Raw genomic sequence first — 16,114 nt, forward strand, 5'->3', positions numbered from 1 at the left:
CTCATACTTTTTTAGAATTATCTCTCCATTCTCTATATCTATAACCTCTCTGTATGACGGCCAGCTCCAATCCATATTTCTTCGTTTAATCGCAAAGGCTTCCGTTGGGCAGGCCCATAATGGAATTTTGGGCTCTAGAATTCCTCTGAACTTGGTCCAGATGTTGTACAGGGATTTCCTTATGATGTGATCTAAAAATCCTCTGTGTGATTTTATTTTCCCATATAACAAATATGCGTGCCATCCAAATCTTGTATTATGGCCTTCCAAATCCAATAACTCTCTTTCTTTCAAAACTATCCATTCTCTCAACCATACTAGCCCAGCAGCCGCATGATAGAGTTCCAGATCGGGGAGTGCAAAGCCTCCCCTTTCTCTCTTGTCTATCAACAATTGATGTTTTATCCTTGGTTTTTTCCCGTTCCAGACAAACCTCGCTAGGTCTTTCCTCCATTCCTTAAAACAAGTTTTCCCTCCTAATATGGGTATTGTCTGGAACAGGAACATCAATTTCGGTAAGATGTTCATTTTTACCGCGGAGATTCGACCCCATAGAGATAGGTGGAATTTATTCCACTTTTCCATATTTTTCTTTATCTCTCTCCAGGTTTTACTATAATTATCTTCTATCAAATTTAAATTATTATTTGAGATCCAAATTCCTAAATACTTTACTTTCTTTTTTATTTCTAATTTGGTTATGTCCTCTAATTTCTCTTTTTCCTCCTTATTTAAATTTTTTGTCAACATTTTTGTTTTTTGATAATTTATTCTTAAACCCATCGAGTCTCCGAATTCTCTGATTGCATCTAGGGCTGCTGGTATTCCTACCTCAGGGTCCTGTGTTGTCACAATTAGGTCATCGGCAAACGCCCTGACCTTGTAGGAGTTTCTCCCAAGCCTAATTCCTTTTATGTTCTCTTCAGTCCTGATGTGCTGGAGTAGCGGTTCTAATGCTAGAATGAATAGAAGTGGGGAGAGGGGGCACCCCTGTCTAGTACCTTTATTTATTTTGATTTCCTCTGTCAGGTTCCCGTTGATTAAGAGTCTAGCTTTTTGTTGTTCATAGATGGCCTCCAATCCTCTCCTAAACTGCGTCCCCAGCTCCATCATTTCCCATTGCTTTTTCAAAAATTTCCAAGAAACATTATCGAACGCTTTTTCGGCGTCGATAAGTAGGAGCGCGGCTTTTTTATCAATGTTTACCTCCAGGTACTCTATAATATCAATGATGTTCCTCGTATTATTAGAGATCTGTCTCCCTGGGAGGAAACCCAACTGGTTTGGGTGTATAATATCTTTTATTGTTTCTTTCAGTCTTGTAGCCAGTATGTTGGTGAAAATTTTATAGTCACAGTTTAGGAGTGAGATAGGTCTATAATTTGTCATCTTTTCTGGGTCTCCCCCTTGCTTGGGTATGAGTGTTATATAAGCTTCCCTCCAAGAATCCGGGATTTTGCCTGTTTTCATCACCTGGTTCATAATTTCCACCAGTGGATTGGTTATTATTTCCTCCATTTTTGTATAATATTCCGTTGGCAGACCATCGGGGCCGGGAGTTTTACCTATTTTCATCTTTTTTATTGCCTTCCTAACTTCTGTTTCTGTAATTGGGGCATTTAACTTTTTAATTTCTTCTTTAGTAATATGTGGGATCTTATGTTTAACTAGATATTTTTCTGCTTCTTCTCCTATTTTCAGATCTTCCTTATATAATTCTCTATAGAAATTGACAAATTCTCTTATTATTTTCTTAGGGTTGTCTATGACTTCTTTATTTACTGTGATTTTATTTATCCGCTTTTCACTAATTCTTTTTTTTTAACTTCCATGCCAAATATTTCCCTGGTTTGTTTGCAAATTCAAAATTATCTTGCTTATACATTATCCAATTTTTATCCATTTCTTGATCTATTTTACATGAATATTCTGTTTGCAATAGTTTTAACTCCTTTTTAATTTTCTCGTTGGTAGGTTGTTTATCTAGTTCTTTTTCTTTTTTTCTTATTTCCTCGTAAAGTTTCTTTTTTTCGTTCTCATTGATTTTCTTTCGTATTGAATCTTGTTTTATAAAGTACCCTCTGATTACTGCTTTTTTAGCTTCCCAAATTATTTGAATATCTGTTTGTTTTTCCGAATTTAATTTGAAATAACCACTGCAACTTTGCTCTGCTGCTGAATCAGAACGTTACGGCTACAGTCAGCTGTCCTCTTCACTCCTGTTTACAAATTTCACCTCTACATATTCCAACGCTTGTGATACAAGTCACTTTCTCATGGCAAAATATCCAGGCCTGGACATGTAAAATTAGTGTGAGTGCTGTCTTACACGGACTGCTGCACAGTTGCACTCCTCATTTGTCATTCATGCACAGAAGCAAGTGAGAGGAAGAGCTTCACTGGGAATTTAAAATGACCGTAGGCAAATAGTCCTGAAACCTAATCTGACAGGATTGGGTTGTCCAAACAGCTTCCATTCTGCTTCTTCCTCTGCAGGAGTCAAGCATCCTTTAAGATTAGTGTCCCACTTGTAAACGATGAAAGCTTCGTACATTTTGGTCCATATGTTAGCAATAGGTGTGAGAAGAGGTGAAGGTAGTTTGACAGATCCTCCATTGCCCTGGATGTATTTTCTACTCTAAAGTTTCCTTATTTCAGATCAGATTATTTCCTTCTCTAGCCTAGGATGGGGAATCCTTTCGGCTCCACAAACAAGATTCTTATCAGGACCAGCCTTGTGGCCAAGTTTGGCAGGTGAGCTGGGTTGTGTAAGCGTTTGGCAGGTGGGCTGGGAGCAGGCCTGGGAGGGCAGGCACAAAAATCATACCTTTCCACTCTGATTTGGAGTGGCTAGGAACCTGCCCACCAGTCTGTAGACTCCCTTTTAGACTTTCAGGTCCATAGTATCTCCCAGTATAGCTCCTTGCCAAGGGTGTAAGGGATAGAGGGGAGGGTTAATATAGCTCCTTCTCAAGGGTGCTCGGGAGCTTAGGTACACCTCCACGCATACGCAAAAATACACTGATGCATTTTCCTCTACTCTGTTGCATTTGTATTATTGCAGATTAATATACAAAGCTGGAGAGCAAAGGAACTTGGTTATATAAAGCAATAAGGCACCAATATTTCTCTGAAATTGCCAGTGGTTTCTTGCTCTTTATGAGAATGGCAGGTTTTAATTTAGCTTGTACACAATGGCTCCAAATTACCAAAAGTACTAGTACAAAAGAAAATGGCCGAAAGAAAGGAAAGAGTAATTTAAAATATATAACCATTAATAAAATATTGTGCCTGAGTTGAATAACTCATAAATATAAAGCAGCTTTTTTTGGAATACCAAGTCAAGTGCACTGAACTCAAAGGGTTTCAGAACTGCAGTCTTTGCTTTCACAGATGAAAGGCTTCCTGAGGATATGACAGTATCTGCAGTGTTACAAAGGATGTTCATTTAAAATCGATTTGATGCTGGCTCATATCTAAAGGCAGACCACAACAGAGCTGGCACAATGCTGTCTGCAGCAGGATGTAGAGTCAACAGAACTTGAGATTTAACCTTGCATGTCTATAGCTATAGCATGAAGTTCTAGCTTATTCGAGAATGCTGGCTAAATCAGCATTACTGAATTTTCAGGCACACAGAGGTACCCTTTTTGGTATATTTGTATGTTGGCAAGGTTAGTTTTCATTACTGTGCAGGTGTGCTTCATTTTTAAATGGAACCGCAGAAAATACCTGTATAATTTCCTCAAAACAGAAATGGTTCTAACGCTGTTAACAATTCCACGTGTTTTGTGTATTTTAGTGCCTATCAACTGTTGTCAAGTTCAGCCAGGAAATTCTCAGTTGGGCAGAGCAGCAATGAGATTACTACTAACTGTTCCCGCTGACTAGAGCTCAAGTAATCCCTGGGCACCACAAAGAGCTGCATATGCTGAAATATCAAGGATGACAACTAAAGTGCACGTAGAGTGAATAATTGGGCAAAAATAACTAAGCAGGTCTAGATTCTGCTTTTGAACATATTGAGCAGTCATGGCGGTGTGATCAATGAAATGATTATGGTTCTGCACTGTTGCATCAATGAAATGTTGGTCATTGGAGCTTTTCTGGGTAATTCTGAGTCTTAGGGTATCTGGGGACAATGGAAATAGTACATACATAGTGATCATGGTCAATGGCTCCTAATGCTGGCTGTGTACCACCTCTGAATACTACGGGTGAGTCCTTTAAAACAGGCCCCGTGGATACAGAGTACACATGTTCCACGGGGCCTCTTTTTAAAGACTCACCTTGTACTTGCTAGGGATTGCAGCTGGGAGAGTACGATTGCACCCACGTCCTGCATCTGGAGAAGAGAACGCTGGACTAGATGGGCTTTTTGTCCAGCACAGCTCTTCTTAGGTTCTTACGGACTACTCAGTTGAGTGATTACTCAGTGATCTGTTATGACATGTGTGGCAAATTTGAAACGGTTATGTTATGTTTTTGTTTCGCAGCCGACCTATCGAAGGGTTAACCCAGACTCCTGGTTAACTGACAGCAACATTCCATGGGAGGCGTGGCCTGCATGGGGTTTAAATGGAAAGGGGAACAGTTATGTCAGTTGGCGGTTGGGGTTTTTTTGTGTGGGAGCTTGGGTGGTTGTGGAGAAGGGAGAATTAGAGTAGGTGAAGTAGTGGATAGGTATTCTGTTATTTGATTACCAAGAACGTTACCTGTGAAATTAAGTTTGTACCAATGTTACCAGAAAGCAACCATTAAGATTCAAGCCAATAAATATCCATCTTTAAAGTGTCACATTAGTAATCGTCTATTTCATTTTCCAGCTAAGGTACCCAGGAACCCAGGTGGTGGGGAACTCTTTTAAACTGTCAAAACTGCCTTTTAGAGGAGAAAGGTTAGGTTGTGGCTGAGAGAGCACCAAGAAAGGGGGGGGGCTAAAGGAGGAGACAGGTTCTGAGTGATAATAAAGTTACCTCAGGAAGGAGGCTAGCTTTACAGTAAGGGAGGTTCTAGTGAAGGGAAACCCTTATCTGAGCACACATAGGAACAGTCTTATTTATAGCCCCAAGTCTATATAGGTACCTGGTCATGTTTAGGGTGGAAGAGGACTCTCTTTTATTTTTGAAAACCCACGAGTGCTAGAGGGTTTAAAGAAAGGCTAGAGGGATAAGTGGGAGGTTTGATTTACCTCAGAAATCCCTGCTAGAGCTTTTAATAATTGAGAGGTCAGAGTTATAAGACGGAAAGTGAGAGGGACTTTCGTCGCAACATGTTAACAAAAAACTTTGTGAATAAAATTTATTGCATCCTGCTTTGAACGGCCTGCTGGTTGCAGAGCAGTTTAGTGAAGTGTCATGGGTCTTGTATTAGCACAATTGCTTCAGTATGTTTTGTTTGCTGTGGACTCATTCCAGAAGGTATTAGGTTGATGACCTACACACTCTAGAACAGGCATGTCAAACCTTGCGGCCCTCCAGATGTTTTGGACTACAATCCCCATCTTCCCCAACCACTGGTCCTGCTAGCTAGGGATCATGGGAGTTGTAGGCCAAAACATCTGGAGGGCCGCAGGTTTGACATGCCTGCTCTACCGTGTTTCTCATATTATAAGACACGTCTTATATTTATTTTTTCCTCAAAAAAACACACTATGGCTTATTTTCAAGGGATGTCTTATTTTTTTCCTCCTCCTGCTGCTGCGGCCGGCATTGCTGCTGCTCCTATCACTATGTCTTATTTTCGGGGTATGGCTTATATTCCTTGAATGCTTAAAAATCCTGCTATGGCTTACTTTATGGGGATGCCTTAAAATATGAGAAACAGGGTAGAACTTTGTCCATCATGCCTAATTGTAGCTTGCCAGAAGAGAATGACCGGCTCTGGTAATAGGCCTCTCTGTGAAGACCCTTGGCTTCTTCCCAACTTCCTGATTCTCCAGCGGCTTTTGTAGCACCCAGCTCCTCCAATCTTAGGTCTTGAGTTCTGCTTTTTCTCTGTGCCAAACTGACCTTCCAATTTCCTTAGACACAGTTGCAAAGTTTTGCAACACAGTTGCAAAGTTTTGCAACTTACCTTTGTTTTACAGAGGGGGAAATAAATGGATATTTGGAAGTTGCAATGAAATAATGTTTCATATTCGACAATAAGTTGGTTGTCATTCAACTGTATTTCATGTCTGACAGCGTTTGATAGACAACATGCAATGATAATTAGTAGTAGACGGCTTCATGAGATTTCGCATGTTTTGATTTTGACAGGTTTCAGTCAGGAAAATCTGTTAAGGCTAAAAGCATTTTGATTCAAATTGCTGAGGTAAGTGTTTCACATTCAAAAATGAATCTGGATTCTCCATTCAAAATCTGGATAGATATATTGGAAAGTTCATTTTTTAAAAATCATAAAATTAATTTTAATGTTTGGTTTGGACCTAAGTTTAACAGTTGATATATTTGAGGAGCTGCCTTTATTCGAGCTGGATTTAGGGTCTGCAGTCCAGTACTATTTACCCTAACTGGCAGTATCTTTTAAAGGGCTGAGCTACTTCAGCTGGAGAAACTAGTCATGAACCTGGGACCTTATACATGTGCACTACCACAAAAAATTGCCTTCTCCCTGCTCTAGTGTATAGTTCACATAAAAAACTATTTGCCTATTTCATTATTATTATTTTTTAAAAGCAAGCTAAGATGTGTGTGTTTAAAGTATTCATATGATATAGGTGACCCTTCCAACTCTATTATTCTATAACAGTTCAAGAAAAACAAATTAAGACTAAATACTTTGCAATGTTTATGTGCTAATCGTCCATACTATTATTTATGTCTACACTTCGTTATAGAATAAAAGCAAAGGCAAATAAATCAAAATTGACTCCTGACAATAAATTAATGACCAGAGCACTCAATATTTCATGAAATAAACACTGTCAAAAGTTCAGTTTCTGAATGGACACTGAATCATTGCCCAATTTTTCTCATGAATTTAAAACCACTGGAAGAAGGCAGAGTTCTAGGAATCCTACTTCGGTTCCCCAAGTTGATGAATGTGAGTTCTCCTTTTATAGTTTACTTCATTTATCAGTTTTTGAAAGGGGTTCTTAGTAGACACAAACAACGGAAAAATAAAAGCCCTTCTACTATTATTTAAACTGTGTCCTAAAGGTAAACTTTTGAGTAATATTTTTTACGGGGGACGGCATGTACTGTTTTCCTATACATTTGCTAAAGGACATGAAATAATCACCCAGAGCCTTTTAAAAAGTGGTTAGAAGAAGAAAGCATGGTTCGTTTAACAGAGGTAGGCTTTTGTTTATTTCCACATAAAAGCGCAAATGCACATAACACAACATTGCGACTGGGGCTTATTTTACCATAGAACTTCTAATTATATGAATTGTTATATGAATCCCAGGGTCAATCATCATCCTGGATCATATCTACTGTAGAAAATTATGTCCCACAACTCATTTTAACTAGGGTTTAGAGAGGGTAACATGCTAATCCATTCCTACCAGCTGTGCGATACATCTAGAAAAGCTCAGTGTGTGGAATTACCTGCCAAGGAGACTCCTGGATATTCTATAACCTGGATGTTCAACTTGGGAGTCAGATGCACTGGCAGAAAATGAGGCAAAGGGAAGTGGCAGAACATGGGAATGAGAATAATTCTTTCGGACATAAAAGACACGCACATAAGCATGATGAGCTACAAGGAACTGGGGTATGCAGCCAAAGCAGAACTGAACTTCGCCTTCTGCCCATCAGCTGTCACTTACCCGTTGGAAGAATGTCAGCTGATTGACAGGTGGGCGTGGGGTTTTTTTTGGGGGGAAGATGCCCTCAAGGGCTAAACTGAGACTCTTGTGGGCCAGGACTGCCCATGGGATGTTGGTTCCCAATTGCCTAAGCCACAGTGGGGGCTCTGGGGGCCAAGAACCCTAAGTCAGGTCTTTCAGAGCCTGCACTCCTGATGAACCAATCACCTCCACATGGACACAAATACCCAGGCTGACCTACCAATGTATGTGGTAACACATCTCGAGGGAACTTCTAGGCTCCAAGCCATGTGTCTGCCCTCGTAGAGCAAAAGCCTTAGGACCTCTCTTTGTTGGAGCCACTTGCTCACTTACAGCACTCCCAGTGGCTGCAACTACTAGCATGCCATGTTCCACCATACTGCATTGGTTCCTTGGTTTAAGGTCAGTCAAAAACACCCAGCAAACTTCATGTTGAGTGAAAATTTAACTTCTGCCTCCTCAGTCTTAGTCTGACCTCTATGCCACACTGGCTCTCTTTTCCTAAACGTTATATCTCTATCGCATCTGCATCCTAGCTTTTCTTTGTACTGTGACATTTATTTTAACAAAATACAAATTAACCTTTTGTTTACTTTTTATTACGTGGCTACAAACATGAAGTAAAGGAAGTCAGTTAGAAGCCATCAAGTATCAGTTCAGTAGTCCTCTGTGAGTCATTATATTTAAACTAGCATATCATAAACAGGATTCTAATGAACTTCATTGAAAGAGCAACAGAAGATCAATTACCGGTAGTTCTGAAATTCCTCAGTTCCTACAGAATGGAACAGAATATTCTAGCACTTCATGACCTGACATTTGTAGTATAAACAGCCATATAACCAAGGCAATGGAATTAAAATGAGACCCAATGCCTCACTTTTTTTTCTTTAGTTAAATGGAACATAATATTTGGCTAATTCCCCCACACCCTGCGCGCACACATTTTGGGGCAATTTGCTTCAATGTCTTCCTGTAACAGCCTCTTTTCTCTCTGGACATTTGTAATTTCATGTGTTTCCAAGTTAATGCTTTTAAAATAAAATTGTGCATGCTGAGGCACATGGATAATAAGACTTGAATTCACTGCACAATAAAGGCAAAGGGAGTAGTGGTGGAATATTCCTGAGCTTCAAACCACTGTGGTGATTAAAATAGTTTCTTTAACTTGCAAGGATTTCTCATTCACCTTAGCATCATGCATGCAGCCAATGTATGCACAGAGATTATGCTGACGTGACAATGAATGGGGAAGCATGTCATGACCCCCAGAAATGAGGAGGAGAAGCTTGAAGAAGCCATGGTGGTGGGGGTTGACACACAGGAGGAACTCATGGCAAACTCTTCTTCTTACTGGATAGCACTCCTTGCTGATTCCTCCACCAAAGAGGAGAAATAATAATAATAATAATAATAATAATAATAATAATAATAATAATAATTTATACCCCACCCATCTGGCTGGGTTTCCCCAGCCACTCTGGGTGGCTTCCAACAAAAGATTAAAAATACGTTAAAACATCATTCATTAAAAACTTCCCTAAACAGGGCTGCCTTCAGATGTCTTCTAAAAGTCAGATATTTGTTTATTCCTTTGACATCTGATGGGAGGGCATTCCACAGGGCGGGCGCCACCACCGAGAAGGCCCTCTGCCTCATCCCCTGTAACTTCGCTTCTCGCAGTGAGGGAACTGCCAGAAGGCCCTCGGCGCTGGACCTCAAAGTCTGGGCAGAATGAAGGGGGTGGAGATGCTCCTTCAGGTATCAATAAAGGACATCTCACCCTCTATTTATGAATCCTGAGGTGTTTCTTCTAGCATCCTCAGGTGCATCCTCTACAGCCCCCACCCTATCTTCAATCCCAAGGGGAGCTCTTCATAGCTTTTGCCACTACAGTGTGTGGCCTGGGCTGATGTTGCTTTGATGGCGAGGTGACCATTTAAAGAGAGCGTGGCCTGAGCTATGGCTCCCTTTAGTAGTATTTCAGAGCACAGTAGCCCCCAATAATCTCTGAGCTGGATAAACAATTAAAGCTCTTTTCAGATTTAGCCCTGCACCGTGCCTCCTGTCTTCTGCCCAAGAACATCATGCCTCACCTATAATTCTGACCACTGAACTGGTGTTTACTCAGATCCTGCTTTCTACTGCAGACGCCTCAATGTGACTACTTCCTAGGTAAGATTAAACTGAAGGTACTCTCCACTGCAGCAGCAGCAGCAGCAGCTCCTCCATGGGCACTTTAAAATGTCACACTTTTGTCGAAAGTTGTAGTTTACAGGCACAGAATAAATCTGGTTGTTTCCTGCATCTTTCCTCTGTGTTTGATTATGTGGCTCATTCAGCTGGGTGGCAGCAGCCTTCATCCACTTTCTGATTGAGTTTAAGATTTGTACACACACCCATCTACTTTACAGATACTGTATCTGAGAAGTCCAACACTGTTTGAAAGATCCCTCCAACTCCAAGCTGAAGTCAGTATGGGGATGAAGCAGAGCCTTCCTAGTTATTGCCCCAACTTTAAGCTAACAGGTAATCATTTAGAAGGCAACATAGAATACTGATACAGTATTACAGTACTAGGCAACATGATAGCTGCTAAAAAAAAAACCCATTTGCCAATGGTTTGGATCAGCAGTGAAATGCAGTGGACCTGTTTAAATATGATGACTCACACAGGACCACTGAACTGATTCTTGATGGTTTCTGACTTCCTTTACTTCATGTTTGTAGCAATGTACGAAAAAGTTAGCAAAGGGTTAATTTGTATTTTGTTAGAATAAATGTCACAGAATAAGGAAAAGCTGCTCACCTGACCTCCTTCCAGCTGTGTTGCTGCTGCTGCATACTGGGAAGGAAAGGGGAGGGGGAGGCAGCAGAGATGTTAGCGCAGTGCAAACACATTGGAATTAGTGCCAGATGGGCTCCACATTGTGTCTGCATTACCCTTATGTCATTGCTGTGTTGCCTGCCCCCCTCCAGAAGCAATGGAGAGAGGTCAGGTGAGCAAAGCAACCCCAATGTGCTGGTTTAGTTTCCGCAATGCAATGATCTGCTCCAAACTTAACCCAACCCTCTGGAGCAGATTTTGAGGGTGCACAGTGGGCTGCAAGAGGGACAGAGGAAGGTGATGTCCTGTTGCACAAGCAGAAGTCTGTTCCACTCATGCACAGAGAGCATTGGATCACAACCCAATGAATGCAAGGTCCTGTCCTGCAGATTGCTTGGATTGTAGAATTACTTCTCAAGCCCACACTGGCAATGGCTCAGGCTAAGCTTTCAGTTTGGGATGAAGCAATCTTTAACTGCTTCACCACATGCCCAGCCACTCATCATGGGCAAAATGAATCATGTGGATTTTAAAACATTGTCCATCAAATGGTAACCAGGGAAGTTGGTGTGTAGAATGCTATCTGGCCCCACATTTTAGGACTCAGTTTATACCTTTCCAAGATCCATTCTCCATTTGAATACAAAACTCAATGCTGCCTTTGAACATCTGCTGTTATTTTGTTAACTCTCTATACAGTAAGAAACATACACCCCAAACTGCCTAAATATAAAAATTATATACTAAAGATGCTTTACCAGAATGAACGGATAGCTATTGGCACACAGCAGAAAGTATCAAAGCTGCCTCCTCATTCTTGACATAAATGACCAAGAGTGAAAATAAATAGGTTTCACAGAAAGTGAGCTGTGATAACAATCATTCAGGTGTGCAGCAGGAAAGATGCTGCTATCGCAAGATCACTTAGGTCTCAAAGATGCCGCTGATTTAGACAGGTAAGCAGAAAACCAACCCAAGAATTGTAGGCAAGAGCTGTCACACCTATATGTATATTGATTGCACAAATTGCTCCAGGTAAGTGAAAGATTATTCTAAGCTGAGTCTGAGACTAGTAATGCTTACAGCAACTGCCTCCAGGATTTGCTTGACGGCACCCGCAGCATCTCGTTCACTGTAATATCCCTTTTCCACAATCCTATAAAGAAATAGAAGATTTATTTATTTATAATAAATTTGTATACTGCCCTTAGCATAAACATACAAACAAAACAAAACACAGCATAAACATACAAAACACATAGTAAAAGCAAGAACAAAAATGACACACACCCACAACCCCTCCTACCAACACATTTAAAATGACAAAGATTGCAAATCAGTCCAAGGCCTGGCTGAAGAGGAACATTTTCACTTGGCACAAAATTTCACTTCAGACTCAACAGAAAGCACAGACCTAGGTAAATGTGCTATTAAAAATTAATCACACAGTAATCAGAGCAGACACATCTTATAGTCTAGGAAGTCTCCTGCAGAATAAAAAAGCCACTTGCTCATAGCTAAAAATAGATTTACCAAGTATACAGCAACTCTGATTCTCAGCTAATAACAAAGAGATTGTTTTTCACGACATCAGCTTAAGTGCTATGGGAATGAAATAAATTTGTGCTAATAAATGCAGTATCCTTAAAAGGCTACCATAAAAAATGTTCATACTTATGAACTCCAGAATTAAAAGGCAGATGCACAAACTCCATACTCTTAGTCAGGAATAAGCCCTTCTGAGTAAAATGCTATTTATTTCTGACAGTGTGTAAAGGACTAAAGTAATGGCTTGCAAGCCTAACCAAGGCTAGCTATAATGAAATAAAAGTGATATACTGTACAGGAAAAGTCAGGAATAGGTAAGGCCATAATATGCCTTTTATTTTGTGTATATATACACTAGTTTCATTCTGTGATACAACTTTCAGGTCTAAGTACTGTTCCTTATTGCCTTATTTTTACAGAATGGGAATCTCAGTGTTGTTATTGATAACTACTGAAAAGCTAGACCACACAGTTGGCTTCCCAAACAAGGAAACCCTGAACCAGGCTCTATGGATATAGCTGAAACTATTCCCATGGTTGTGTTGGCTGGGCATGCATATGGCTGAGAGATTGGCCATACTCCTGGCATGTAGGTGGTAACAGTGATTTTATGATTTAATCTGAAGTAAACCATCTAGCCCTAGTTAAGAGTGCAGGTGAAGTGACTGCATCCTAAGGCTAACAAAGCATCAGGATGCTACTTGCATTCATAACTTTTTAGGAGCTTTTGATTGCATTGCAACTACTAAAAGCTGCAGCATAGGACCAAGCATTCCCATTGCCATAGCTCCATTGCACAGAATATCATTTTAGAGCAGGGGTAGGCAACCTAAGGCCCGGGGGCCGGATGCGGCCTAATCGCCTTCTCAATCTGGCCTGCGGATGGTCCAGGAATCAGTGTGTTTTTACATGAGTAGAATGTGTCCTTTTATTTAAAATGCATCTCTGGGTTATTTGTGGGGCATTATTCTTTTTCAAAATATAATCCGGCCCACCACATGGTCTGAGGAACGGTGGAGCAGCCCACAGCTGAAAAAGGTTGCTGACCCCTGTTGTAGAGGAATAATCCTCATACCTTTTACTCTGTGGCAGTTGCAGTTAAATCAATGGATCTACTCCAGAATAAATGATTTGAAGACTGCAGAAATAATCTGTGGTCTCCTGTACAGAAGCAGCATTTTGTTTTCAGGCTGTTCACTGGCTGAAGGCTCCGTGAACTAAAATGTGATCACAGCACAGCTCCTTAGAAAAGAAGATTGCCTCCATGCTATAGTAATAACCACAGTACAATGAAAATAATACAGCAAAATAACCTTGAACAATCAATTGCAAAGTGCTTCTGAGTTAGAAATAGAAAGCAAGAAAGTTGGTATATTTTGAGGCACTGAGGCATTCGACAGCCAACCTTTCCCACAGACTCACTTTTATTACTCTATTGATCCAAAAGAGAGAGAAAAAGATTAATCTAGCTCAGCTCAGGGGGGTGGGGGGAATACCACAGAAACATTGTTTTGTACAGGGTTTCCAGCTTTAAATTTAAGAAATATTGGCCACCTAAGTCCATGGGGAGAATCAGAGGAAGCCAAAAATGGTGCTTGGCAGGTCAAGGGTATGAGGTAAAATATCATTGCCTGGGCTTTCTCTGATATTTACTGGGGGTTTTTAAGATATTGATTCTAGTTACTTCCCAGAACATTGTTTTACTACTAATAATGGATAGTTTGGCAATGCTGTTTCAGCAGTTCATTAGACAACAGAGACACATGTGAGTGACTCATATGGGACACAGAAGAAGAAATACACTAACTTGTCAGAGGCTATAAAAACACACACACCCCACATAAAAAAAGAACACGTCTAGATCATTTATCAGTGTCCTCACCTTCGATTGTCAGCTCATGCTTTTCAAAGTGCTAAATTATCTAACTTATTGATGCCCAAAAATATCTCAACAATGCAAGAAGTTTGTGCTATTACTCACCCCCCCCCCTCAGTTTTAATGAAATGAGAAGGCAAAAATAACTTCTCTGTATGTTCAGAAAGGGTTCTCCCAATGTAACCCCCCAAAAAGCCAAAACTTATTTCTTTCTGCTCATTTGAAGACCTGATAATTATCACTTTGCCTTTTAACCGCCTACTCTCAGAATAAATTTTCATGGAAAAGCAGACAACTCAGTGGGTCGCATCCAGTGGTGGCTTTGCCTTACACAAGTGAGGGCATTTGATTTTTGCCAATCTGCCATGCCCACTTAAGTCCCCCAATCACCCTGGAAACTGGTTCTGAGAACTAGTGGGACACCCACACAAAGAATAAACACATAATGTGATACCTCCTGGTGCACGTATGGAAGCAAGAACACACATAACCACTTTTGCAGCAACTGCACAGATTGACTGTGAGTTTCCAGGTCCCATTCTGAACTTTCTGCACTACCTGGCATGAACTAGCAGGGCTTGGGATGTGGTGATGAATCCTCTGTGCTGCTCCCTCCCCCGTTTAGGTTTGCTCTGTAAGGCTGTAAACCTATTTGCACTACACACACACACACACACACACACACACACACACACAATGTGTAATATCACATAATGGGATATGGCTCAGAGGCCTGCAGTAGGTAAAAGGGAAAGCATGATGTCGCAACATGCATGAAAGGAAACGTTTCCACTAAGGCAAAAATTCACATTTGGATTCAATGCAGCATTTTAGATTGCTAAACCACTTAGGACTCAGCTACATTAGTAAATGAAAACCATTTTATATGCGTTATAACACTATGACACCAGATGGCACTGTGGAAAGCATGAAGTGGGTAAACTTGCCTTTAAACGCAAACTGAATTGATTTTCTACCCACCTGCCCCCCATTCCTACCTGCAAATAAGGTCCATTGAACTCAATGGCTCTTCCTTCTAAGTAGACATGCATAGGGTTGTACTGTAAATGGCCTTTCCTCTTGTAGAATGTTTATGGGCCTTTCAAGATGTTGTGCACAATAAGAGGGAAAAACAAAGCATTGAGTCTCATTGATTTCAATGGTAGAATTATGTGCATGTTTAAGATACCCTGTATTGAAATAAAGTAAATTAAAAACCTGGCTGAGGCTGCTAGTGTCAGGAGTGTGGGCAGGAGTCAGGCTCTGGGGCCTGTAGTGCTTTGCAGGACTGGGGCCTGCCTCAGCTTGTGCTGGAGAAGCTAGGAGTGGCCACTCAGGTGAGGCCACTTGATAACTCACTGCACCTGGTGGCAAGAGCTGGGAGGGATAAAAGCTCAGCATTTCCCTTCAGCTCTTTGCCACAGCGACGCTATCCCTGCCTGGTTGCCTCTGGCCTTTTGCTCCTTGGACCCTTGCCTTGCTGACGCCTTGCTCCATGGACCCTTGCCTTACCGACGCCTTGTTCCTTGGACCCTCGCCTTGCTGACGCCTTGATCCTCGACCCTTGGACCTTCGTTTTCGCCTCTGCCTTGCTCCTTGACCCTGTGACTGCCTGCTGCTGGACCCTCAGCCCTGCACCTGTTCCTACACCACCATCTTGCCTCTGGTCCTGACGTCCTCAGCCAGGGCTTCAACCGCCCGCTGACCGGACCATGACAGTTAGAAGTTGTGGTCCAAAACATCTGGAAGGCAGACTAAGGTGGGTGAAGACTGCTATAGTGCATCCTTGGAAATCACCTTCCATATTGAATGGCAGGTTTGACCCTTAAGCATGTGTGCTCATAATAAAGAAATGTAGTGCCTCAGCATGCTATAAAAGATTCCCCCACACACATCTTCATCTGAAAGTAACAAACTAAAAATCTACTTTTACTGCAATAAAAAAATACACTGATCCTGTTTCAACAGAGTGTGCAACAGCTGGAGATGCATGTGTACAGCCCATTCAGAAAATTGGCAATCATGCTGATTAGTTGCTCTTGGGGAGGGAGATGAACAGCTGGTC

The 16,114-nt window shown here is 41.2% G+C and overlaps 1 protein-coding gene across 2 annotated transcripts in view; it reads right to left on the minus strand.

Annotated features, from left to right (window-relative positions):
- The window catches only part of CAMK4 (calcium/calmodulin dependent protein kinase IV), an 84,429-nt gene that overhangs the window by 20,520 nt on the left and 47,795 nt on the right, over positions 1-16,114 (minus strand). For both annotated transcript variants that reach the window (XM_035100264.3, XM_088653111.1), the window contains one exon: positions 11,709-11,781. In XM_035100264.3, the coding sequence (XP_034956155.1) occupies positions 11,709-11,781 (73 nt within the window). The remainder of the gene's footprint in view (positions 1-11,708; positions 11,782-16,114) is intronic.

Source organism: Zootoca vivipara, chromosome 10, assembly GCF_965207765.1.
Source record: "Zootoca vivipara chromosome 10, rZooViv2.hap1.1, whole genome shotgun sequence".
Lineage (NCBI taxonomy): Eukaryota > Metazoa > Chordata > Lepidosauria > Squamata > Lacertidae > Zootoca > Zootoca vivipara.